At 47.3% G+C, this 26,656-nt stretch overlaps 1 protein-coding gene across 1 annotated transcript in view; it reads left to right on the forward strand.

The window, feature by feature from the left end:
* GALNT17 (polypeptide N-acetylgalactosaminyltransferase 17) overlaps positions 1-25,208 on the forward strand; it is a 213,543-nt gene extending 188,335 nt beyond the window's left edge. The window contains exons 7-11 of the mRNA XM_056326559.1: positions 6,984-7,169; positions 10,662-10,799; positions 12,444-12,539; positions 22,248-22,415; positions 23,073-25,208. Coding sequence (XP_056182534.1) covers positions 6,984-7,169; positions 10,662-10,799; positions 12,444-12,539; positions 22,248-22,415; positions 23,073-23,201 — 717 coding nt within the window. The 3' untranslated portion in view covers positions 23,202-25,208. The remainder of the gene's footprint in view (positions 1-6,983; positions 7,170-10,661; positions 10,800-12,443; positions 12,540-22,247; positions 22,416-23,072) is intronic.
* The last annotated feature ends 1,448 nt before the right edge of the window (positions 25,209-26,656 follow it).

A 26,656-nucleotide genomic window follows, 5' to 3' on the forward strand; every position in this document is an offset into this window, starting at 1 on the left:
GGTGGGACCTTCACTGCTTTTGCAGAAATTCTCACACCACCAGTCCTCCCTTGAGGTGAGGTGAACTGTGAAAATCCGCATACCCAAATTCAAAAGCAGTCCTCTTCAAGGGGTGCCTGTATCCACCTGCAGAGGTCACGAGTGGTGTATTCCACTGTGGTGGAAGTGAAAAGTCCCCAGAGAGCTGGTTTGCCTTTTCTTTTCCCCCCTCTCTGTGTGGTTTCTTTACTCACCTTCGTGTAATTCAACTTAACGTTTCTACTGAAGTTCTTGCAGTGATTGTTCCATGCGATAGCAACATTCACATCAGCTTGGAGGAGCACTTCAGTGATGATACAGGAGATATATATATATATGAATATTTAAAAAAAAATTAAAAGCTTGCTGCGTATGAGAGTTATGCAACTTCTGATCGTCGCCCATAAACAGCCATCAGCCACTGCTGTGGAGCTGTTTATTTACCGGAATTTGGATTTAAGAGCCTTGCTGTGGTACGTTCTGTCACCACTGTGGTACACAAGCCCTGTGCCAGGGAAATAAAAGGTACTACTGCTAAATTATGCTTGTAAGTACCAAACCATAAGGCTTTCTAGAGGGAGTAAGGCCAACACACCGCCTGTGCACTGCGCTGAGGATGCTTAAATAACAAGCGGGTGCTGCATGACTTCTCTCTTCAAGAGGGATTTTGAGTGTAAGGGATGGTTGCTCCAAAATTCTGGTGTTTTCTTGTCCTGCACAGGCGGTTGCTGTGGGAAACCTTGGCCCCAGTGCTTGGGGGTGTGTGTGATTGGTGTGGGCTGCCCTGCCCCATGTCAGCACTGCCTGCTCCAGTCTCGTCCCCGCTGTCATGGAGCACCCGTGCCCCGCTGGAGAGCGGCAGCCGTCATGCTTTGGGCACGAGGGATTGCAGAGCTTGGGAGGGGCAACTTCATCCCATTCCTGACTCCTTTCCTGCTCTGGCATCTTGGGGAGCAAGGACGTGGTGGCAGGGGCTTGGCCCTGGAGATGTCCTCCGTGGTGTCTGCAGTGACGTGGGATGGAGCACAGCCACAGTGGGAACAGAAAGTGCAGAAACTGCTTCAGCTGCGTGGCTGGAAATGTATCTGTACGTGTTGTTTCTTCCGACAAAAGGAGTAATTTGGAGAGATATCGTCTCTCAGAACTATACAAGGGAGCGTGTGGAGAAATGATTATTTCTTTGCCTTTTTTGCTGTTTCTCACTTTTATTATTTAGGTCTTTGTTCTGATACATCCTTATTATTTTAGCTGCCCTGGGTAATTGTGGTTTTCCCTTAACTTTGGAAGTTACTTTTAAAAGAAGGGAGGGGGGCGAAGATAAGGCAAAGCTGTTAAATGGGAAATCTATTGCTAATTAAGGCATGGTTTTGCTAATCGCCTTAGAAATGAAGTTATCAGCTGAAAAAGCCTGGAGTCAGTGTAATGAAAGTTAGGAGCAGGGTTTTTTTCCCCCGTTTCCTTCTGTCACAATACATTCAGAGATTAAAAGTTTACCTTGCAGACTCATCTTGACACCATTAGACATGATGTCTCTTTGCATTAACTGCAGGCAGGCTCGAGCTGTTCTAGGATATATTTCAGTCTGAATAGTTAAAATTTGGCAAAGTTAAAAGCAACTAAACTCAGGATCCTTTAATGGGAGCTGTCAGTGTTCATCATAGGTGTCACTTCACACTCCAGCTAGAACACCATGTCCAGGACCCAAGGTAGTCACTGTCCCTTCTTATCTTAGTATTTTTTTTAATTATTATTATTATTGATATCCCAGGGATGTGGAGGAGACAGCATTATATAAGGTGGTGGCCCAGGGGCACCAATAGTAGGATTTTTCATCTGGAGATGCTGATGGCTGAGAGGAGGAGGTGCTGTGCTCAGGCAGGGCACCATCCTGGCACTCCGCCGGCTGGAGGGGGGCAAGAGACCAGCCCCAGGTTTGCCTCTGAGCTTGCCAAAGTCCTTCTCTTTTTTTTTTTCTTTGTTTTTTTTTTCCTGATAGCTTTCTTTGTGCAAAGAACAGATGGTGAGCCTGGATTCCCCTGTATGGCTTGCAGCCACGTGAAGGGAAGGGGGATGTACAAGTTTTTCTGACATGCCAGGGGAAGGAGCCCTTGCGTCAGTATTTTCTGGTGAAAATATTCTCCTTAATTAAATAATTTTATCTTCTGCTTCCCTGCCAGTGGGCACCATGGCATAGCAAGGGCTGCTTGCAGAAGGCTAAGGAGGGTAACAAGTTTTTCTTAATATATATGCATTAATTAAACCTCTGTTTTCAAAGTTGATTTTTTCACCTATTCTTTTGCTAGAGCTGTGGCTGTGCCTCCCCCTGTGTCCTTTGCTGCCTGGTGGGTGCTGGCTGGACTTCGATGCTGCTGCACCTGCACCCAAGGGAGGGAGCCCCCAGGGTCCCAGCGCTGTGGGGTGAGCGCAGGGGGACAGCACGCTGTGGAGGAAGCAGCTCTGTCCTGCTGGAGAGGCTGGGGTGGAACAAGGCAGCAGCCCGTCATGCTCAGCATCCTCCTGCTGCTTGCCCCAGGTGGCATCCAAACGCATCTTCTGGGTTGCTCCGTCCCAGCAAACCAGGCCTGTAAAGCACTGCTGGCACCAACACTGCCAGCCTCAAGGCGTGGGCACGGCCAGCCCCTCCAACGCGTATCTCCAGCCCTGCTCAGCTGGGGAGCACAGATGGTGCCTTCAGCCTGGTGTGGCACAGGACAGGCTTTCGGCACCCTGCCGGGTGCTGGGTCTCCTCTGGGTCACCCTTTGCTGCCTGGCTGGCTCCTTCGACATCAGGCAGATTGCCAAAAGCCTTGTTTAAATAATGCTCCTCGGGAGTAATTGCCAGCTCTGGCAGACAGGAGCAAAGCAAATGGATAGCTGCAGTGCATTTTTGAGGGCAAAGGGGATTATGGACAGTAATTGTTCTGAACTGCATAATACTCGGAAAACTGTTTCTGTGGCTGCTGCGATGAGCTGGTCAAGCGAAAGTGGGATTTTCTCCCTGTATCTATTACATGCCCAGAGGACTAGCAGTACACAGTGTTTTGTGAGCAGTCTTCTATTCCCCCTCCATTAGCAGCAGTGCAGTAGCCGCAGGGGATGTGCCCTTGCCGGCAATGCCAGGGTGCCTCCTCCCTGGCCTTGCTTCTGTCCCATCTAACAGGGCTGGTCACTGTTGTTTTCCAGGATGCTCCCAAATGCTGCGGTTAGTCACGTCCTAGATGCATGAAGGATGTGTTCTAGGAATGAAGACCTATAGAGTGCTCCATAAAAGCACTGTAAAAACAACTGATTTTGCAAATGGAGGCTGAAGGCTGGTGGCAGAGGAGATGCTGATGTCTTGGCCGGGAGGTACATGTGCACACGAGGGGTGCCTGGACCTCCCTTTGAAGCTCTGCTGCTGTATTGCATCAGACCTGCTCCCCATTTTGGGTTATCCCAGTGAGGTCACTGAGATGCCGGCTCTTTCACAAATGCTTTCACACCCTATTGACACCTTCCTGCTTCTGAAGGGTGACCAGAAAGCGAAGGTGGGTTGCCCCATCACTGGAGCATGGTGATGAAGTCTCACACTAACCAGAGGTTGCCTCCCACATGTGCAAAAGCTTCTAGAAGGTAAATGGCTGGTGCAGTTTCAGCTGTACTCGGATATTTCACTGCCTGAGAGGAATTGCTGTTTTTCCATGCTGAATTGTTAGGACAGTTACATTTTGCTTGGAAAATAATTGCGGATGTATTACCCACCAGCTATCTGAAAAACACATCAAAGATCTCTGGATGATGGATTTGTTTTCTGTTTGTTTCTCTCGGATTTCTTCACTAGAATTTGGGGTTAGCTGGTTATTTATAAATCCAGGCATCTTTCTGTATGTTTGATTACTCCTATGTGTAGAGTAATGGAGAATTTACTGAGTCACCATCACTTACTGGAGGGGGATGCTTCTATTTTAATTCTGTGTCTCTTTACGGGTGGATGAATGGCAAGCTAATAGTTGTGTTGGAATTTGAATGTCAGAAAACAAGAGAAACTTGAGACTTGCTCGCCATATTTAACCTGTTGTGTTACATACTCTTTCTTTAACATGCCTTTACACAGTCTTTAAACATGCTTTTACATGCCGTCCATGCATATTTTGTCAAATGAAATGAACGTGACTTCATCCTTTGTAGGAAGCAATATAAAATACACTGCCTTGTTGAACAGGCTAAACATGAATTAATTTGGCAATGCCTTATTTTTCTGATTGGTCTTAATGTTGTCCCGGCTCTCGATTACCCATCTACTAAGAGATAATTCCTCAAGGAATTAGCAGAAACAACTTGCTGGATTGATTGTCCTGTTAATGCTGTTAGTTGCAGTAAATAGTCTGTCTTAAGGGATTGTAGGTTTATTTGCTATGAACGCGAAAAATCTACTTAATGGGAAGGTAATCTATCTGTTAAAGGTCTTTGGTGGGACAAATAATTGCTCAATAGGGACATAAATGAAGGTTCCCAAAAAAACATCTGCCCTCAAGGTCTGAGTGCTACAGGGGTGAAGTTGCTGCAGGTTGGGACATCAGGGCGTCAGTGAGGCGATGACTTCCAGCCTTGCTGGGGGGATGGAGGTCCACTGAGCCCTTTTGGTTGACGTGTCTCTCAGCTTATTGGCACCAAGAGAACAAAGTCTGGGGCCTTTCTGTGGGCCATTCACCACTCCAAAGTCATGGTTATTGCAAGGATGAAGCATCACACTGAGGTTGTAGGGTAAGTGCACCTCATGCTTCGTGGCCAAGGAGGATGTCCCTTGGGTTGCAGCCCCTGTGCTGTCTCCTGTGGACCTGTTCCCATGCATTTTTGGATTTCAGCAGGAACAGAAAGTCCTTGCCAGGCCACATGGGAATAAACAATGTCTTCCTGGGGCCATGGTTTACTCCTCTGTATGCTGAGGACAGTGATGCTGGGTGTGACTTGGCCATTTCCCATGCAATAGTTCTCTTCAACCCCATTGTTACCAGCAGATACATTTATAAATGCCTTGTAAAAAGAGTTATAATGACAATTTATGTTTTATTTAGGAGATAGAACTATGGTCTTTCCTTGCATAAGTGCCTTTTTTGAATTAAGTTTTTATTGATCTCTCTGGGACTGCGCTTGGATACGTATACAGCCAATGCCCTTTGCACAATGCCCAGCACTCTTTTCTCTCTCAGGTTATTCCAACCTGTGCATTTCAAGATAGTCTGTACAGATATTTGAGAAATCTCGGAAAGCTGTCTACCATCAAGCTATGTGAATTATCTAACTAAATCATGGAAAGACATGGAAAGGCACCTTTACTGCTGGAGGCAAGCTTGCTGGAAAACGACATTTTAATTGTGGCACAGTTTTTACATTTTTTAAAATAATTATTCTGATCTCAAATCAGGACAAAACCTAACAAATCTGCCAAAGTGCAAAAAGAGGTGGTGCTGGGGATCTTCCAGGGCTGGCAGTTTTATTCAGCATTGAACCCAGCAGCTTTGGGAGCACCCAAGGGCAGAGCCTAATGCTTCGGTTTCACCGCAACTCTGAGAAACTAAAGAACTGAGCAGGCAAAAAGCACAGGCAGTTTCTGTCAGACTGTGGCCTTGGGAATATTCCTTTTAAAAGTATTTCTTTTCCTCTAGAACTATCTTGTTCACTTCTTATTTGCTTTACCAGTGTGTGGCCTGTTGCAAAACTTGGAGCAGACCTTGTGGACTTGGCTGGGCAGAGGCGAGCGTGGCTGTGCTGGAGAGGAGGGATGGGCATGCCCCTCATTGCAGACATCAGCTCTGAAATTGCTTTGCAGTCACGAAATTGTATTTTAAAGTGTTCATAAAGGTCAAATGACAGAACAGGAGTAAGATAGGAATTTTTATTTTATTTTATTTTTTCTACAGGTTTATGCACTAGCTAATAAAACAGGGCTTTGATTTTTTGCTGATACTCTGCAGTGCTGCGAGTGAGAGCAGCACGGGTGGCAGGATTACGCTGAGTGAAGGTGTCCCTGCTGCACTGCCCCTTAGTCGCGTCAGCTGGGCTTGGGATGTGCGCGTGCCCCACGCCGGGTGGGCTCAGCCCACTGCCGAGAGATTAAAAAGGGGCAGCTGATAGAGCCAGGAGGCTCCTTGTGCTGCCGGGAGAGCGGATCGAGCAGGGTCGGTAAAATTTAGGGAACGCAGAAGGGGTAAAAGGTGGTGAGCCTGGAAGAGATCTCAGAAATGATGGGTGTTGTAACAACTGTGCAAAATGATAATGCAGAGCAGACTGCAAAACAGGCAAAACTGCGATTATTAGGCCTGTTCGGCATATGTGTTTGTAATGATTGCCCGGTGCCTGGTGTCCTGGATACGCATCTTTAATTTAAGATAAATAACTTCTTGATGTAGACAAACAGGGGGGGAAGAACCCAGGTGTAGCAAGTCTTTCTGTGAATTCCTTTCCGTGTGATAAAAAGAAGACCTTGAATTTATTAACTTGTACACTGTGATTTAAGGGAATTTTAAACAGCATGTGAAAAAAAAATAATGAACAAATGTTTTTAAGTGGGAGAAATCTGTCCCTGCCATATGTTTCACTGAGTCATCCCTTTTTCGGGAGATCTTGCCATGGTTTCAACTATTCCAGTTGCGAATCCTTTTTATTTAGTAGCAACATCACTGTAAACTCAGCGCCTGATCCTACAACGCGTTGAAACCACATACTGGATATAGACCCGATCCCTCTGAAGCTGACGTGTGTTTTGCTCTGGGCACAGGTTAAATTCTCTGTGTGTCTCACCATTGGGCAAAGACCAAACCTGGCTATGGGTTTTGGCTTGCCAGCCAAATGGTGTGATGCTCGGTGCTCACCAGGATATTACAGAAACCTCAAAACCCACCACTTCCTTCTCTTTAACGTGTACGTGGACCTGTTGGCATCACGGCAGAGCCCCGTGCTGACAGTGCTGTGCGGTTGCGTTGCAGGTGTGGCTGTGCGGTGGCAGCATGGAGGTCCTGCCCTGCTCCAGGGTGGCTCACATTGAGCGCAAGAAGAAGCCCTACAACAACAACATCGGTTTTTACACCAAGCGCAATGCTCTGCGCGTGGCCGAGGTGTGGATGGACGACTACAAATGGCACGTTTACATTGCGTGGAACCTGCCGCTGGAGGTATGGCCTTTGCACCCTTTCTTAAGTCTTCACTTTGTTGGGTTAGAAACTTGAGTTATAGAACATTAGTGCCCCTGGGTGAAGGAGAGCCATAAATACCCTGGGTTGCATCCCCAGCTGTGGAAGTCAGCAGAGCTCGCTCGGCTTTGACAGAGATGCTGCAAAACCTGCAGATTTTGGAGGAATTCCTACTGTTCACATCAGCCTTTTTATTTTCATTTCTAAAAATTAAACCTGTGTTATAGTGTTTATCTCTCTGTGGTGTGTTTACACAGCATGGGTTTATGTCATGATACTGCTCCGCAGATGGAGTCTGTGTAAAGTCAGTTGGCAGAAGGTTACTAATGCCAGCATCTTTAGTACATGAGGGTTTTTTCCTGCTGCTCAGGCAGGTCCATGTCATGTGCAGCCCAACCCAGGTTTCCCAGTTTGCAGATGCTGTCACTGCCCAGAGCTCACTGCAAACAGTATGTGGTCCAGGTCCCTGGGCCATTTGGTTTCCCAGTGTTGGGAAAGTCGAGACCACCAGCACTTCAAAATGGTGTTCACAGGTAAAGGATTGGAGGTTGGTGGCTCACAGAAGGAGATCCCCTCCTAGCAGCACCACATGGAAGTGCCCCAGAAATGCTCTCTTTAAATAGCTTTGGTGGTTGTATTTATTTTTGCACGGAAATGCTTGGATTTTCTTAGATCTGAAACATTATTTTTCATGTAAATCCTGCCACATCCCAGTGTGGTGCATCATTGGAAACCGTGGGGTCCCACCAGCAAGACAAGTTGGCCAGGCCCAGGGGACACATGCTGTGTGTGGACCTCTCTAGGTGATTCCCAGCACTTCTGCATAAAGCTCTATGGGCTCCAGGAGGGCTTTATGGAGGTCTGAGGCTGCTGCTCGGGCTCTGGTCCCTATGCAGGTTATGTCCAATCATGAAACCCAAGAGCATCTCCTGCCTCCTGGCTCTCAGCCCTGCCTGGAGCGCACTGGGAGCACCCCCAGCTGGGCTGGTCCCTCCATGTCCTGCCTGGGGTCCTGCCAGAAGAAGGGGTGGTGGGGAGGGGGAGACAATGATGCTCTTCAGGTTATGGGTGGGTTGAGAATTCTGGTGGGGGCCCTGCAGAGTCCCCCAACACCCACTCCACCTGCAGTGTACTACAAGTGCTGGGCTGCTCTGTTCAAGTGTGTGGAAAAACTGTTGCCACAAGTGGCCAGACCCCATGTGAGCAGTTATTTACAGCGACCCTTTTGGTGCTAAAAATAAACATGAAATATTCATAACTTGCAGATCACACCCCTGCACAGCGCTGCTGTGGTCCTGGTCCTGCTGCGGCAGCATCCCTGGCTGGCAGCTCTGTGCTCCGGGGCATTTTGGAAAACATTAAAACATAAAAACATGAGCTGCTGCTGCTGCTTTCTGAGGAAAGGTTACATCTGGGGAGAGTTACTGGCATTTAGAGCCAGGGTAGCTGCAGCTTCGTACTGCATTAGGGAACAACAGGTACCTGGGCAGGGTCGATGAGCTGCCTGCGCTGACGGTTTGTGGTCCTGAGGGTGGCAGGGAGCCCTGGATTAGTTCGTTATTGAGAACAGATGAACAGAGATGGAAAGAAATGCTGTTTATGCAGCGAGCTGCAGGAGGGCGCTGGTGGTGATGGGCACCGCTCCAAGTGTTCCGAGAGGCAGAGAGTTGCCTGCAGGACTGAGTGATTTCAGGTCTGTCTTAAAAATAGGTTGCAAGATCCAAACATCCATAGGCAGGAGTTATAAATTGCTGCAGGTTCAGCCCCAGTCCTTGGGCTGATTCTTTTTCAGAGGTGAGACACCATGCTTCTGCTCAGGAACAGCTTTGGAGCACAGCAAAAACGTATTAAAATTAATTGGGAACCCACAGGTCCTGTACGGCTCAGAAAAGGCAGCATTACATGGACCAGCCTTGGGGGATGGGTCTGGAGAAACAGACCTGGGTTACCCTAAAAACAATTTGAGGTTTTTACATAGGTCTTAGCAGTAAAATTAAGATTTAATTTTAGAGAAGCCTTGTTTGACAGGCGGTGTTGTGCAGGGGGTTATGGATATACAGCGAATTACTTTGTGATGCTGCTATATTAAAAACCAAGCCAAACTCCATGCACTGAATATTTCAGGTGCTGACTGGTTTGTGGCCCTGTTTTGCTCTGCATCCCATCTCGCCCACTCAGATTTCAGCCTGTCCTACCTGTCTACACTGAATCATCTTTATTTTTACCTATGAGCTACCAGTCGTGCATTAAAATGGTGTCTTCTCTAAAGCAGAGTGAATAATTCATTAGAAGATCATTACAAGTGTTGTAATGGAAAATTGCTTTCCCAGCTGTATTTAATGATCACTACAAAAGACAAGAGCAGGAGCTAAAACAGAGTAGAAACCCAGACACCTGTAGGAAGGAGCAGAAGGGGCTGCAGTGTGCCTTTGGTTTCCTTCCTGCTGCATTAGTTCCCCAAATTCTGTAATGGAATAAAAGGTTAAAGGGGGGGCAGCTCTCTTCAGACCCTGCTCCTGGCTCCTGTAAGATTATTCCTTCGGGGACAGGTACCATAGCTTTGTCTGCTTCTAAATTGTCTTGAGCAGTGGGGTTCCTCTGTGTCTCCAGGGAGACTATTTCACTGCGTAATTGTCAAAATTGTCAAGAGGTTTTTCTGAGGTTTAGCCTCACCTTCTCTTCTGTAATTTTTATCCTTTATTCTTCGCTCTCTGCCTCTATTATATGAGTCCTAGACCTTTCTCATTTTTCTTCTTTTCTTTTCCCCCCTTATTTTATACCTTTTAACCGTGCTGTCCTCTGTGTTGCCTCTTAGTAGGGTCATGCACCCTTGGTGTGTCAGGGGAAGGGTTTTGGTGCTCAGTGCACAGACGAGGGGTTCCACTTCCAGCATTCAGCACGTGACCACCTTTTAAATCCTGATGTACATTCACCGTTAAGTTCTTCTGGAAGTCCTGTACGTCAGTACCTAAACAGGAGGTGAGATCTCTCAAAAATACTTTGTCATTGGGCCCGTTGACAGGTTCAGTCTGGCTCAGATGGATCCAAAGCCCAGGGGAATCGGTGAATAGATTCAGCTCTGTCACACTCCACTTCTTCTGTTTCCTCCAAAACCTATTCTTCTCCATTTGGGTCCTCTTTTCTAAATTACATCCCAGGACCAAAATGTGCCCAGCATCAGCCTGGTGGCCATTGCAACAATGCCTTCAGAACCTTCAAAACCTATGAGAGAAGTACATGTCCCATGCTCACAGTGGCTCTGAAACCCAAATCGTCTTTCCAACTTCTGTGAGGATGGTTTAAGCCTTGGACACACATGCCAGAATTCCCTGGCATATCCTCTGTGTGGAGTTACTCAGCTGTTGGCAGTTTCCAGGCAGCTTGGAAGTGATATCAAACATCAGTGAAATATGCTCGTTTTTAATCTTTGTTAAGAGTAACTGTTCAGTGATGTGTTGTGTCTTTGTTTTTCAGAATCCAGGTATTGACATTGGGGATGTTTCTGAGAGAAAAGCGTTAAGGAAGAGCTTGAAGTGTAAAAATTTCCAGTGGTACCTGGACCACGTTTATCCAGAGATGAGAAGATACAACAACACCATTGCTTATGGCGAGGTAATTAAGGCTGAGAATCCCTTAGATCAGGCTGGTAATACTTCCAGCTGGTGAGGCTCTGATGGGAAATAGCCCCCAAGGAGGGGAATATCCTTGATGGGGAAAGCTGGGCCACTTCAGCCTGGAGAGGAGAAGGCTGAGAGGGAAGCTCATCCATGGCTACACATATCTTAAGGGCAGGCATCAGAAGAACGGGGCTGGGCTCTTTTCAGTGGTGTCCAGTGACAGGACAAGGGGCAACGGGCACAAACTACAACACGAGAAGTTCCTTCTGAACATGAGGAAGAAGTTGTGTTACCCTGAGGGTGGCAGAGCCCTGGCATGGGCTGCCCAGAGAGGCTGTGGGGTCTCCTTCCCTGGAGGCAGTCACAACCCAACTAGATGTGACTCTGTGCACCCTGCATGAGGTGACCCTGCTTTAGCAGGGGTTGGACTGGATGGTCTCCAGAGGTCCCTTCCAGCCCCCACCATGCTGTGATTCTGTGAACATGAATCAAAACCTATTATTTGTGTATAATTTTCTAAATTTGTATAAATCTGTTCACAGTTTCTTCTAAAAACCTATTTTGGGATTTATTCTCATCTGGAGACCATATACAGTAAAATATTCTAATACCTCATTTACTGATTTGACAGAAAATTATCTATGTTACCCATTGACTCCATGGATTAAGCAGCTGTATGTATATTTTTAATGCATAGTCATCTTATAAAACCCATTGACTTAAACTCAGCCTAATTCCTTACAAGGTCTCTGTAGGATGCAGCGCGTTGTCACAACAGCTTAAGGAATAGATAAAGTAAGGAGACTTAATTCAATCTCTGCTGGCTTTGAGACCATACTGGGAATATAAAAACAGGCATTTATGGGCTTAATACTCTGTTGCAATAGGTCTTGTGAAACAGTGGCAGTTTGAGAAGGCTTCTTGAAGCAGAGCCTGAGCACCCCAGATGGACATCAGTTTTAAGAAAGATTTATTACCAAACTTACTTAATGCCTTCAAGCTAAAGCCTCAAAAAAAATAGTGTTTTCAAAGGCGTTATTGCAGTTGCCCTACATGGGGAGCCTGAAGAGAGGACAGCTCTGTGTTACCAGACCTGGTGGCTGGGGTTCAGCAGCCACTTGGCTTTGTAGCATGAGCCCAGCCCTTCCATGCTCCGTCCGAAGTGCATCCTTCAGTACCTGACAGCTGGTTTGCCATCGCTGTGCCTCCTCCTGCATCCCTGTGATGATTCGAAGGGGCTCCTTGTGCTAGCTGGACTTTTTTCCCTGCCTAGTTGAGCACTTTGAGATTTCAATGAAATACAAGCGATTCGGCATTGATTTCAGACTCCTGGCAACATGCTGACGATAGTCTAAAAATATGTTTGTTACCACCATGCACGGCCAAATACAAAGAAAACTCTGTTCAAGGAAGTTGGCTGCTTTGAATGGTGATTATTATATAAAAGCAGTCATCATTAGGCCTTGTATTTAAGGAAAACATATGGCGCATTAAACCTTTCTCTGCCTGATTATGCCTAGTGATATAGCACCGCATGTTCGTTCTGTAGCAAGGGGCTAGAGGCATTGCCGCGTGCCGGTTTATTGCTTATCTCTGAGGAGACAGGACCGTATAACTCTGCGCTCTTTATTTCTTACAGCTTCGAAACAACAAGGCGAAAGATGTCTGCCTTGACCAGGGCCCACAGGAGAACCACACAGCAATATTGTACCCGTGCCATGGCTGGGGACCGCAGGTGAGGACTTGCTCTGTGGGGACCACGTGTGCCAGGAGCAGGCGGTACCCGGCAGAGGCTGGATGGGCAGAGGTCAGCCGCGCACCTCGCCTCTTGGCTTCACCCTCAAATGTATAAGGCCCACCTTCTTCTTAAAAATACCTCAGGTATAAAGGTACATTTTCCCAGCTTCTCTTAGAGTAGCTATTTTCTGGATCACCATAATCACGCCAGAGCTTCAAGTAAAAGCATAATTTGGAAAAATCTTCCAAATGAGGGTAAATAATGCTGAAAGCAAATAGCCAGTGAGCAGAGCAGAACACACACAAGCAGAACGTTTTAAGACCTTTCCTTTCTCCTTCACCCAGCAGAGTAAAAACTACCCTCTGGGTAAAGAAAACAAACAGTGCTTTTTAATGGAATGATAATTAGCCATTTCAGCTGGACTGGGGTTTACCATAGCATTAGTTTTCTAGCACTCCTTTTGCCTTTCCAAAAGTTTGGAGCAACCCAGAAGCTTCTTATCCTAATTCTAGATTAAAAATTATCATTCCAAGATCCACTCTAGATCTCATATCTTATAGAGGATTAGTGGATGTGTCAAATACTGAAAGTTAGTGATGATAAACTGATTCAGCCTCTTCTGTGGTTTTATCTCTTACCATATTTTAAAAGGAAAGCAGCATGGGCGTACTGCTGGTTCCGTCGCCGTAGAGCTAGAACAAAAGGGGGTACCACACCTGCTCTCACTGCTGGCATGTGTTAAACCAACAGCAGACTCTAAGCTGGACTTTCAGGATTTGCAGCTCCAGGGATCTCTGCCTAGTTCCCCACTAACTTTTCCTGGGTGCTTTTCTTTTATCTCTGCCCATATCCCCAGTTCGGTATTTTGCCTACATTTCCTTTGTGTTTTTCTTTTTGTATGCCTAGTGGTCATCATCTGATCATGCAAATCCCTTAGCACAGTATCCTTCTCCCCTACAATCTTTAAGGAGAAAATACAAGTTTCCCTTTAAGCCTGGAAGCAGAATGGCCATCTTATGACATACGGGGTTTTCAAGAATTACAATGTGATATTTTAGGGTTTTTTTCATTACCAAAATCATGACTGACCTTCTTAAAGCCACAAAGTAGCAGCACTTGTTCTTCTGGCATTTTAGCTCTATGCAGTGAGGCCCTGGGTGCTTATCCTCAGGATCTGATGTGTGTTCAGGATCTGATGTGTGTATCTTGTATCTTGTTTGCATTTCCCATGTAAATGCTGTGGCTATCTATGTTGGAAATTTAGCCAAGGCAGAGAGGTTGCAGATGATGGGCTCTTCTGTCACTGTGCTTGCCTGGTGTGTAGTGGCGATGGGTGGAAACAGGGATAAACTCCTCTGTGACAAGGCTGTTTCTTCTGTTGCTTTTCTTTTCTCTTTGTTGAAAAGTCCACGCTTGTTGCCAGACAGAAGTATTTCCCTGTTATCATGGATCATCCGCATTTTTACTGAAGGGGTTGCGTCTACTGATCAGCTTAGAAATTAGGGGAAAACTGTGACTAAAAGCGGTCTGAACACCCCAGTTTGTAGGCTGGTACCATCACCTACACTCTCTCAAAAGAAGGCAGGACGTGCCACAGGAGGAGACCGTGGTACCTCCCACAGCGGGTAAGTCCCGCCTGTTGTTCTCCATCGCCAAGAAGATGAGTCTTACACTTGGAGGGACACCTCACATTGATCTGGGAGAGAGTGGGTGAGACAATCCCATTCCAGCTGTGCCTGGATGCTGAGTCAGGTAAATTTAAGGTGTCTACAGAGATTTCTTTTTATTTGCAGGACAACAATCTGTCTTCGCATGTTTTAGGGAAGACCTGCCCTCTCATTGAACATATTCTCATCACTGTGCTATATGGGCTGTGTTCTTCCCTCACCCAGGAAGGCAGCCATGGCTTGTCATTCCACCATTTTCTGCCTTGGCATCATGATGTTGATTATTCTGGCATTGGCCATGCCTCCCAACAGCTTATTTTAACATCACGACTGCAGCCCAGAGCTGTCAGTGCTGGCAGGTGACACAGGGTTTAGGCTGAGAACTGCTGGATGGGCAGTAAGCCTTGTGAGCACCAAACTCCGGGTGAAATTACTGGCATGACAACAAACTGCCGTGATGAAGCACCACAGGTGACACAGCAGTGTTCCATCAGAGGCAAGGTACTGTATCAAACCTTCGTCTCCACCCAGAAGTGTATAAATTACATAGGAATGCTCAACAGCAGGGTTTGAATTCCTGCTCTGTAAGCCTACCCTGCTCTGCTCCAGGTCACTGGGATCTCCGTGCAGGTCTGGGGAGGGAAACTTCTGGTTCCTTCGTAGTGTTAAAAAAGAAAGCAGTGTTGGTTGCATTCATTAAGACCAAAACTGTGAAATACAACATAATAAAGACCAGCCCATTAAGTACCTTCAGGTATTTGCGTAATAAAACCCTGCCTGTGAAAATTTCTCCCATGAATCAGAAAGGAGATCAGGGAGAGGAAGAAAATGCCGCACCAGGCAGTAGGGTTTCCCAGTTTATTTGTGGTAATTTATTTATTGAACAGGTTTCTAATTTAAGCAGCAGAGTGTTCCAGTTCAGAGGCTGCTGTGGCTAGTTTGCTGGGGCCAGCTGCATTCTAGCCCATGAAGGGTTGCAGCCTTTGGGTGTCTTTTTTTGAATACCCCAATATTCAATACCTGTGTGAATACCAGAGGTAGGTAAGCTCAGTCTTGGGAACAGAACTTTCTTTAATCCATTGGATGTTGCAGATTATGTCAGTCTGGCTCCTTCCCAGTGCTTGTGCAGCCCCTGCATGGGTGGGGGTCTTTGCGAGGTGGGGAGATGCCCCAGCTGCTGCTTTTCAGGTGGAAAAAACAGACTGGAGTTCACAGCAAAATCTTGTAGCTGTTCCCTCAGCTCTGGGAACATGTAATCCCATTCCTGGTAGTTTTCCTGAGACAAGATACAACTTTTTTCTCACGTCTTGAGGATTAGCTCATCAAATCTGGATGAAAAGCTGGGGCATTAATTGGAGCTTAGCAAAACAGGATGTCAACGCTCTGTTCTACCACAGGCCTCCGATATGGCTTAAACATGCCTTTTATTTCTTCACCTGCAAAATAAGCCTCGTTGGCATAAGGATGAGTTGCAGATTGGGGTGGAACCCAGTGGGGATGCAGAGCTGCAGGACACTGCAGTGGTGGCAGCCTTAGTGAGTATCTGGCGTCCAGCGTGCTCAAGGAGCTTCATTTTCAGCCTAAGAAATACATAGTTCAAGTGATGGGAATGCATAAAGAGCCCAGCCTCACAATGTGGTCACCCTGAAATGTCCAGGCTCACCAGGACTAAGTACTCCCAAAGCTCACCCGAGCCTGAGCTGTGAACTTCAGGAGCCACCTGAGCCTAGGAACCAGCTGCGGGAGTCCTTCGGGGTAGAGGTAAATCTCACTTTGGTTTATCTTTGTCTTTAAACAATGATCAGTCAACTGTGGCTGATTGAGTTATTGCTAAATATAACCTAGTTGTTGCTTAAAAGGACACAGGCTTTTTCTTAAATGGCGCAAACTGCCTTTTGGACTTTCTGGATGGAAACTTAAACCCCAAAGTGCATTATAGTATGAGAAACTGAATTAGCTTGATAGTGTCTGCTAACACTGGGCTTTAAGATGAATGGTTAAAAGCAGGCTATTTATTTTTTCCTCAGCTGTTTTTGTGATTAAACTTAACGATGTTTTCTTTTCCTACCTGATGTTCTGAAGTCAGATGTTGCAGTGCTGCTGGCTCCCTTCAGCTCGCCTGTCGCACAAGCTCAGCACAGATTTTTCTTCCTGGTCTTCCACCTCCACGCTGTCCCTTCCTTCTCCAGCTGAGAGCCAGTTCTTGGCAGTTCTTTTGTTTCACGATACATGCAATTAGTTTAACTCCTTGAAAATGCTTTTTAGAAGTAGCTATCAGTGAGTGCAGAAGCTTTGAAATTAGCCTTTTGCAGAAGCATGAGCGCCACGCAAAAGAAATCGGGCTTTCACTACTACTGTTTAATTAATGGGCTGCGTGTTGTAATTTATTGCTGGGAATATAGTTAGAGGTAATGTAAACGCTTTGTTCAAATAGCTCGCTTTTTTTATAAAGATATATGTGTAAAAACCACTAGGAGTTGTAATTCCTTTGGAGTTTTTCAGCATCTGAAAGACACGCATGGTGCCTGTGCTGGGTGTTCATGTGGGGCCCCAACATCACCACTTCTCTCCTTCACGGGTGGCCTGTCACATACGTGTTGAAAAGCATTTCACAATAAAGGAGCAGGTTCCTCAGCGTCGGCGAGCGAGGCTGAGGTGTAGGCTCCTGCTGGCATTTTACTGGTGCAAGGACAGCGGTGTTGTGGGTCCTGCTCCCTGCCTTGCTGGGTGACGTTGGGATTCTGTTGGAAGTACTCACTCTAGGTCCATGCCCCACCCCCACCCCCCGGCTAGTGTCTGCTCAGTATCTGTAGATGAGCAGCCCCGCTCAGAGAGGGGGGGAGGGGTGTTCTCTGCGGGGAATCTGTCCCATTTGAGGCAGGGCAGCCTGTGCTATATCTCGAGTTTCTGCTCTCGCTGCTGGTGGCTGCTCATGGGTGTAAGCTAAGCATGCATCGTTCAGGTGGGTGCAGTGGGGTGTGCTGGATCCCTGCCTAGTGCTGAATGCAGATGAGATCTTGGCTTTTGCTCACAACAGCTCTGTTGTAGCATCTATCAGTGGGGAAAAATTTTGGTTTTTCTCTTGTTTTCCCTTTAGCTTTCCGTTCTCCCTGCTTTCATTCACTTCCAGGTCAAATCATTATCAGCTTTCATGATGAAGTATCCTTTTATCCTGTAATTATATTGAGCCTGCTCGTGGATTTTTTTTTCTTCCTGATGGCTTCATCTTTTAAGCAATACATCATGAAAACACCTTGCCGTAATGATGTATTGCGCTAATAATATAGTAATACCTCATTGGAGTGACAGAAGTATGATGATATATTTAGGTGATAGAAAGCACTATAATACTATAAAACTTAAGATAATGTTCACCCAGCAGAGCATTTCATTTAATTATAGGATAAAATATGTTTTGCCCATTTAAGCATCAGAACTTGAGGACAAAACCATCAGTACTGAGATCATCCAGGACACAGCAGTATCAAGGGTGACAAAATAGCACATCAGATTAAATTCTGTTAAAAAGAAAATACTGTATGCTTTACTTATGCTTGCTAATTGATGATCTGCTTGGTGCAGAAAGGAAGCTAAGCAACCCTAAATTATTTTCCAATAGAGTCAATGAAGGTCATCAAGGCTTTTATTTCCCAGGTGCTAAGATGTCTAATTAACTTTCCCCCATCCCTGAGATGCAGCCAGCCAGAAAAAATAATCAAAGAAGATGTATTGGTGGTGCAAGTTTGCCAGTGGGAGATCAGCCCCAGCGAGGTGCCAGGCACGTGTGTGGCCCCTCCGCTCCCAGCACCAGCAGGGCTGTGGGTCCCCCCCAGGGCACAGCATCCCCCGAAGCGGTACCTGGAGGCGGGGGCTTTGCAAGGTGCCGTTTTACCCGGGGTGCAGTTTTACCTGGAAGGGTGTCCCTGAGGGGCTGGGGTATGAATCGGTGTGTCTGCCTGGGGACGTGCCTTTTGGCCCTTTCCATAGATTGAGAGTTTAAGACCCCATCGGTATTAACCACTTCTAAATGGTGAGCTTGTTCATCTTTTTAAACTGGTTTTCTTTGGTCCTTCCTCTTGGTCTTTCCCTTTGTCTCCTGTCCTGTGCTGGGCTGGTAGCTCCATGTTTGTTTTTTTCCTGCTGGATTGACCGTGCCCCTCGCCACTGGTTCAATGGTGCCTGGTCCTGCTCCGCGGGCAGCCAGACACGGGACAGATCACTTTAAAGGACAGACATATTTGGGGGGGGCAAGAGAGCAGGATTTGAAGTCAGATGATTTCAGTGATTTGTCTTCCCACAAAGCCAGGAAAACATAGTCTGGTTACATGTAGTATCATTGGATTTAAGAGGTTCTGTGATGTGGGCTGTCATTAACCTTCTGAGGCTGGACCGCACTTTGGCAAAACCTCCTTCTCATCAAGGAAATCGTGTCCTTTGGAAGAACAGACAAACTTCTGTTGTCTTTAAGCACCGCAATGACCATGTGAGGACGTCATTGGTGACTGCAAAGCAGCCATGGGATCTCCAAGGGATCCTGAACAGCCTTGTTCAGACACTTGCTGGCAGAGACAACATTTTTGGGGTGGTCAGCAGTGAAAGAATGAAGAAGAAGAAGGACAATCCTTAGGAAACATCTGAGAGGAGAAAGCTGATGTGGACCAACAGGTGGAAGAGCCTTCCCAGATCCTGTGGGAAGCGCTTACCTGGCTGTGCTGTGAGGGTGAGGAGGGAAAGAGCACAGACCATTCTGGTGGTGCTGGGTGGACTGCGTACACCCCTGGGCTAGAGGGCAGGATTTACACAGCTGCATCACCAAGACTCCCAGACATGCTGCCCAAAGAAGGAGCAAAGTAAAGTCCTGCTGCTGGGAAGCCCTTTGTGTGCTCCCCTGAGCCAAGGAGCGGTGTTGCCCCAGGGGTATTTTAAACTGATGCTGAATAGCCCTGTGAGCACTTCCAGAAGCCTCTTACATCTTGTTCACTCAACCTTCATACGTAGGCAATGGATGAGTTCTCAGAGATCATCACCTGGGGCTGTGCTGGCCACATTGGAGCAGGCAAGTTTGTTTGAGGTGCCAAGTTGTTGAGTTGGTGAATTGCTGCAACCACTCGGAAGGTTTTAATAACAGCAGCATGTGTAATTCACTGATACCGTCAAGTATCTGTATGGCATCTTCAGTTTCTAAGGTAGGCTCAGGCACAAGCCCAGCATCTGGAGCTGCTGTTTAAAATGTTGGTCACCCTCCATGGTGATGAGTCAGGGTGCTTCCCTCCTCTTACCAGGCAAATCCAGATAGAAAGTGCCGGCCAGGCTGCAGCTCTGCTCCCCGCGGCTGCCTGTGTGTTGGCCTCTGCTCCCTGTTTTCCTTTTTATTGCTCAAGAGAAACCCAGCAGCAGCGGCAGCAGTGCCTCAGCGCAGGAATCCCCTGTACCCGAGTGCTTCACCCCCCACTGTCGCCTTGTGGTTGAGACCTCCTGCTTGCTCTGGAGAGGAGCAAAATAACAGGAATTAAGGCATGAAAGGCAAAATATCCCAAAAGAAAAAAAAACTGTGAATGTCTTAGGAGCACGGCGGAGCTTGCACTTGCAAGTTAGATGGGATTTTTGGGAATAATTGCTCTCAGGTTGGACAATTGGACAGGCTTGAGGGCTGTGGCTGAGCCTCCTGCAGGCTCGGCAGAGCAGATCAGGCATTAGGCGGTGTGCTAGATCCAGACGCGTGTTTAGGCTTTATTTATCAGGCTATTATACATAGTAGGTGACACATCTAATAGATGCACTTAATGCATTTTTCATAATACCCGTGTTTGTTTTTCAGCTTGTTTTTTCTCCCTGCAGCCCCCGCCCCGCTCCCTTCTCAGGAAAGATTTGATTTTTGCTTTACTTACTTTTCCTACCACATTAAGCGATAACATGTAAGAGTAGAAATCATGTTGCCTTGTGGGCATTAGGCCAACTGTCTGAAGACAAGCTGCCAAACATCATAAAAAAAGAAAGTGTCTAGCACGCTAATTATGCATGTGGTAGGAAACATTTCGGAAGCAGGAGAAGGAGTAACTTGCCCATTTGGGACCTCAGTGATTTCTTCATCTGCCGTGGAGAGGGCTTGTCTTTTTTTTTTGTCTTTTCCTTCCTTGTTGCGAGACAAACAGCCTCATCCTGGGTGGTTGTGCTCAAATACTAACTCAGATGAGTTGCGTGGTTAAAAACATGCTGTCAGGATGCAAGCGCCGTCTCACTCAGGGGTTGGCTCATCGAAACGTCCAACTGCTACAAACAGACCGTGTGAGTCTAAGCCTTCGGCAGGGCTGGAGGTGCCGGGGGGGTCATTCCCAGGTTGCTGCAGCCTTGTGGGCAGGGCAGCTCCCTTGCTGGGAGCTTGGCACAGCGTGAGCTGAGCTCGGTGGTGGGAAGGATCCCCATCCTGCGGTCGGGCACCCCACACCTGGGGACACAGGGATCGGTGGGAGCAGGCGGTGATGGCTATGACTTTAAGCTCTGCAGGCTGCCCTTCCTTTCCACCTCTGCTGTGCCAGTGCAGCAGTTTGGAGGGGAAATTACTGTAAAGCTTAGAGAGACATGTACTGCTCTACACCGTCTTGCCAAAGGCTTTGGGGGCAGAGGAGCAGGTGCTGCACTGGGGGACAGGATGGGGCAGCTTTGCCCTGGGCTAGCATCAGCTTGGTGGTGTGGGCTGCTGCAGCTGAATCTGCCTGGGGTCAATGCCTTGGGAAGAGACCTCCGTGAGATGTGAAGTAGCAGAGGCCTTGCTTTGCTATACAGCACATTGTCTAAAAGTGTAACTCTGCCAGCAGCTGGGAGCAAAGCACCCCAGGCAGCCATCTCAAGGAAGCTGGAGGATTCAGCACACCTGTACCTACAACCAGCGTCACTGAGAGAAGGAAATATTGGCATCAAGCACCATACCTGTATCTGCCATTATTAGCTGCAGTCGGACCCTGCTACATTGTTCTAACTTGATTTTCAACATTTAATTATTCTAACTGAGATAACCCGAACTCCCAGTGTGATTTACTGTCTCTTTTTAAGCATCTGGGTCACAGATATGCTCAGTTAATTAACGTGCTGAATACTCTTTATTTGTCTGCTAGATAATGGATTGATTCATAATTTAAATAAGCAGCTGTGTATATCCTTCCCTTGAACTATAAAAGGCAGGCCACTGTCATTCATCTCTTTTCACTCCTGAATTTAAATATGCTTAGGGAAATATTTGGGTGAGATTCCTTAAACACTGCAAATGGAGGAGCCCTTTGTGTGTGGCCCCTCTGTGGCTGTCTCAGTGCTGTCTGGGTGCCAGCTGGGTGCTGCCCCCGAGAGCCTCCTGCCCTGCCAGATGCTCCCAGCCTGCATCCCCTTGGCAGCCCCGGCAGGTCCCTGGGAGCGCTGGCTGGTCGGATGCCGGGGGTGTCACAGGGGTCAGCTGCAACCCCGAGCCTTTGCTTCAGTGCTGAATCATGGGGGAGATGTGGGCTCGCATTGCTGCGGAACACGGCTGATTATAGATTGGCCCCCTTTGGCTGACGTTGCTGTCCGGCTGCTGTTGGAGATCTAGAGGGCTCTGCCAGACACTAGAGCAGCATCGTTAACAGGCCAAGGCAAGGCTGGCTCAGCAAGCATGCGAGGAGCCCCAGGCTGGGCCAGCGTGACTGCCAAGCCAGCTGGCTGCAGCTGAAAACCAGGGAAAATCATCCTTTGCCCCAGCCTACAGTGGTAAGGCCCAGGGGAGGCTGGAGGACTCTGCCCTGTGATGGGTTGAAGGCTCAGAGTTGTTCTTGTCCCTTCTCTGTGCCCCAGCTCCTCACCTGCATCTGCAAAAAAAAACCCAAAAGCAACACACAAAAAAAAAAAGGCTGGAGAAAGTTGGGTTTTTTTCCTCTTGTGAGTTCTAGTTTCTCCGTGCACCATCCTCACAGTTTTTCCCTGGGGCTCTGCAAACCTGTTCTTTCCTCTGTCACTTTTTAACGATGCATCAAAGATACCGATGGTTGTCTTCCTCTCCTCCCTTGCTTCCCAGCTTGCACGCTACACCAAGGAGGGATTCCTTCATCTTGGGGCCCTCGGGACCACGACTCTTCTGCCCGATACCCGCTGCCTGGTAGATAATGTGAAAAGCCGCTTCCCTCAGCTCCTCGATTGCGAGAAGGTCAAGAGCAGCCTCCATAAGCGCTGGAATTTCATACAGGTTTGTTGCGAGTATGCCATGGATACTGCTCCTCTGCTTCCCAGTCCATGAGTTGAGGCACATCATCTTTGGCATGAGAAGGTGTGGGACGAAGACAGAATGGTCCTGTGCAAGAGCAGGTGCCAGGTCCTTGGGCGGAGGGATGAGGTTAACAGGGACCAGGGGCAAGGACAGTATTTTAGGACAATTCACAGTAGTTTCCCTTTCTGATACCTTCAGGTGTATGTAACCTGCCCAGCTGATGACTTGCAGATTTCTTTTTTTCTTACAGATAATGAATGATGAAAAATACATGATAACACGGTACTTTTGTCCCAAAGCAGAGCATCAATAATATTCACTCTACAGAAGCATCACACCTTCCTAACGCAGGGGTATAGCCATGCTGTTTAAAGGTTACAGATGTCCTTTGGTTGCTGACATGTTGGGATACATGTTGCCAGTGATAGCGGTTGCTCATTCAATAAACATTGATTGTTTTAGGAATTATTTTATTGTTTGGATTGCATTACCGCCCAGCTAAGCGCTGTGCACTTTCCAGCGATGCACACAAGGACACAGCTGCACTCCCGGGCAGCGCACAGTCTTGGCTAGCTTCACAGGCTACCCCACATCTTCAATTTTTTTTAATATTTTCCCCATATCCTTTAATTTTAGAATGGTGCCATCCTGAACAAAGGAACGGGACGATGCTTGGAAGTGGAGAACAGGGGAATGGCCGGCATTGATCTGATTCTTCGCAGCTGCACAGGACAAAGATGGACAATTAAAAATTTCATCAAGTAAAGGGCAGAAGAGTGAGAGGAGTTTGACTCGAAGCACGGCTGACTTGGACTGATCTGACTGGACTCCTTTGGAAAGGACGAAATATCAAAACAGAGCTTTATTCGTGTTATTAGGAGAGGACATGGGGGAAAGGGGCATTTGTGTCTTTTTATTTTTATTGTGTATTAGTCTCCCACAGCTGATTCCAACTGTGTGAAATTGGGTCAGAACTGCTATTTTCTTCTGGCAAGCACTCTAAAAGGTACCACTTATTTCTGCTGGAATGACTGTAATAAGCTCATGCAGTCTTGTGAGCATTTTACTGACAGGGAATTGTTGCTTTCCCAGACAACCCCACGCTCTCCCAGAGGGCCGGGTAGGTTTGCGCCGCAATGGGAGTCGAGAGACCCTGGCTATATCTGCCTGGCAAGCACGAAAACTTACATGCTTGTGAGAGGAGAACATTGCCGAGCCCCAAATGAGCTGAGTTTGAAAGATGTGGTGTTTTGGTAGGTCCTCCCTCCTCTTCCTTTCTTGCCCCTACATCCAGCAGCCCCTTTCTTGAATCTGGGAGAGGCAAATCTCACCCGCAGTAGCTCCCATGGATCTTTCCAACCCTTAATCACAGGTGCCATCAAGCAAAATTCTGTTGAATAAAACCAGTGATCTCCCATCGTCTCCTCTCCACCGCCCACGCGCTGCTGTTGGCCCAGCCAGCCCCGTGCAACACCAGTCCCTCCCACGGAGGCTCCAGACAGGTTTTCCTTGGAAAAGACCTGGGATGTCTGCCTGCCCGTTGGGGCACTTGCCTGCCCTTGCAGGTGGCAGTCAGACTGACGCGTAGCGCGTAAGGCTTGGGAGATGCCTCCTGCCCCACGGGAGCCTGGGCAGCTGCAGAGCTACCTTGCCCTCCCGGCAGGGCTCTCAGCCTGGCACTGTCCCTTTGGAGACTCACCTTTACCCTTTTTTTGCTCTTTTCTTGTTGAAGTGAGGATGGATGCGCTGGTGAGTGCAGCAGGCTGAGAGCAGGCAACATGAGAGAAAGTCCTGCTCGGGCTTCCCTCCTGTGGAGGCTGTAGGGTTTGGTTTAAGGCATCCTTGCTCTGAACAAAGACATCAGTAACGGTAGTCTCATAACTTGGTAGCAGTGTTCTCCTCCTGAGGCTCAAGCCCACCTAATCCCACCTGGTCAGTGTGTGACTGTGGTGAAGGTCCACCCCAAACTGCATGTTGCTGCGGACCTTCATGAGCTGTGGTGAATTGAGGAAGGGAGAGGGAGGGCGAGAGACCCATAAATTCTTGACTTTGCAGTCACTTGAGGCTTGTTAATATGGTGGGGCGAACTCATCTGCTTTTTTTGGCCTGCAGTCATCTTGGCTACCATATCTACCCAGGCATCATGGGAGACCATTGGTTTGAGGTCCTGATGTCTGGCTACCTGGAAAAGGGAAACGTGGTCTTGTAAAGTTGCTTTACAACAGATGCTAGACTAATGGGTGGATACAGGCTTTGCTCAGTGGAAAGGAGAAGCCAGCCCATCTCCTGTCCTTCTCTTTCTGGTTGCCCTCTGGCTAGGGTGCACTAAAAATATATTAATATATGAGCCGTATGTGTAAATATGTTTCCCAAAGACGGGATGTGCACAGAGTTGTTTGCTGCAGAGCACTCATGCCTGTCTTCCATTTGCATCAGGATGAAGCTACCTGGATGTTTAATGAGTTCAATTTTCAATGCCATGCAGCAGGTTTATAACTGATGTTTTAGTAATTTATTGAACAGAAGCAGATATATTTCATGGTTCCTTCTACAGCAATGAGCGTCACATAGGACTGATTGTTCATTTAGGCTTGACAAGACTTCCTCATCCATTGGGGTTGTCTCTGCTGTTTTTTTTCCCTTGCTTCCTTAATGAAGTAAAACCTCTTAGTTGTCCTGAATTGCAAAGTAGGGAGTCAATGTAGAATTTTGCTCTCTTAATCGCTGTTGCATCATCTCTTGTGTAATAAATTCTAGCACTTACAAAACCAATATGATCACAATGTCTTTAGATGCATGATATGTTTGCCCTTACATTTGTTGCTGCCTTCTAAGAAAAGCAATTCGTTGATCAAGTGGACTCCAGGAAAGTCTGGGGGATTTGAGACTTCACAGCTAATGGTCAAAACGCTAAAATGCCCTTTAATTGAGGAGTTTGCTGTCATTCATCAGTGGAAGCCACATATTGTTTAGTGTTGGGAAAACCCTGCATGTTTCAGGATAAACAACCAAAAAGCCCTTGGATGTTGCCTGTGCTATAATTCACGGTTCCCAGTTCAGCTCTAGCCCTGCCAGTGCTCAGGGCGCCAGCAGATGGGCTTTGTCAGATTTAATCGTGATGGTATAAGGTGTCGCCGCCCCCAGCCTTCCATCTGCTTCAGCTGCTGGAGGGTTTTTGTCCCGGTCACCGGCAGCAGAAATGAATGTGTGGCTACACCTCGGCTACCGTCGTTGGCAGGATGTGCTTCAGCCACCAGACAGGAGGGACTTGCTCTATTTAACACACCGGATTGTCACCCAAAGTCACTCCGGGATGTCTATGCGGCTCCGCTCGGGAGGCAGCAGCCCTTGGCAGAAGCAGGGCGCACCACCGAGCATCTCCAGCTGCCTGGTGGCATTTGTGCTGCCTGTCGGAGGCGATGCACAGGCGCCCGGGAGCTTGCCTGCAGGCGATACAAGGTGACCTGGCGATGAGGATCCTGTTGGTGACGGCCTCTTTGATCCTGTAAAATATTAAGGTTCAGAGATGCCTTGCCTTCGTGCTCCATAAGGGAAACAAATGGCCATGTATCCAAAAGGAAGGGGACAGTGGAAATGAACGCTTTGCTCCAGGAGCCTCAGGTGGGGCAGAAACCCCGCTGAGGTGGTTTGCCCATTCTCACAGGTATACATCGAGTGCTTTCAAATGACTGAACAGAAGCAGCATGAGTAAAATCAGGATTAAAAGTGAGAATTTAATCTGCTGTGTCCATGTAACTGAATTTCTGTTCTGACATTGGTTTGTGACATGCAGAGATGATTGCCGAGGCGATGAACCGAGGTCTGCACCCTCCTAAACCGTAGAAATCTGTCTTAGAAATCTGGATCTAAATGTTGCATCTTGCGCTTATCTCTAATAATATGTTAATTGCTTTAAAAAGTGGTATCGAAGTGGTTCTTATTAAATATATGATTTGAGCCTTGCCTCTTGAGTGATTTTAAAAAGATTCACTGATGATGAGATACGGAGGCAGTCATTCTTCTCTGTTACTTATTTAATAGAAAAGTGCTGCCGTTTTAATGGAACTTCCATTTTAAAAAAGAAATGGAAATGAAGGAGAAATCAAGAGAGATGGCCGATGCAGATTAACCTCCCATTTCATCCATCCCTGCCAGCTGCTGCTCACCAAGATAATGCAGTTACATTCAAGAAGCTGAAAAGAGACGTTACTTGGTAAAAA

This window comes from Falco biarmicus, chromosome 1 (genome assembly GCF_023638135.1).
Source record: "Falco biarmicus isolate bFalBia1 chromosome 1, bFalBia1.pri, whole genome shotgun sequence".
Classification (NCBI taxonomy): Eukaryota; Metazoa; Chordata; class Aves; order Falconiformes; family Falconidae; genus Falco; species Falco biarmicus.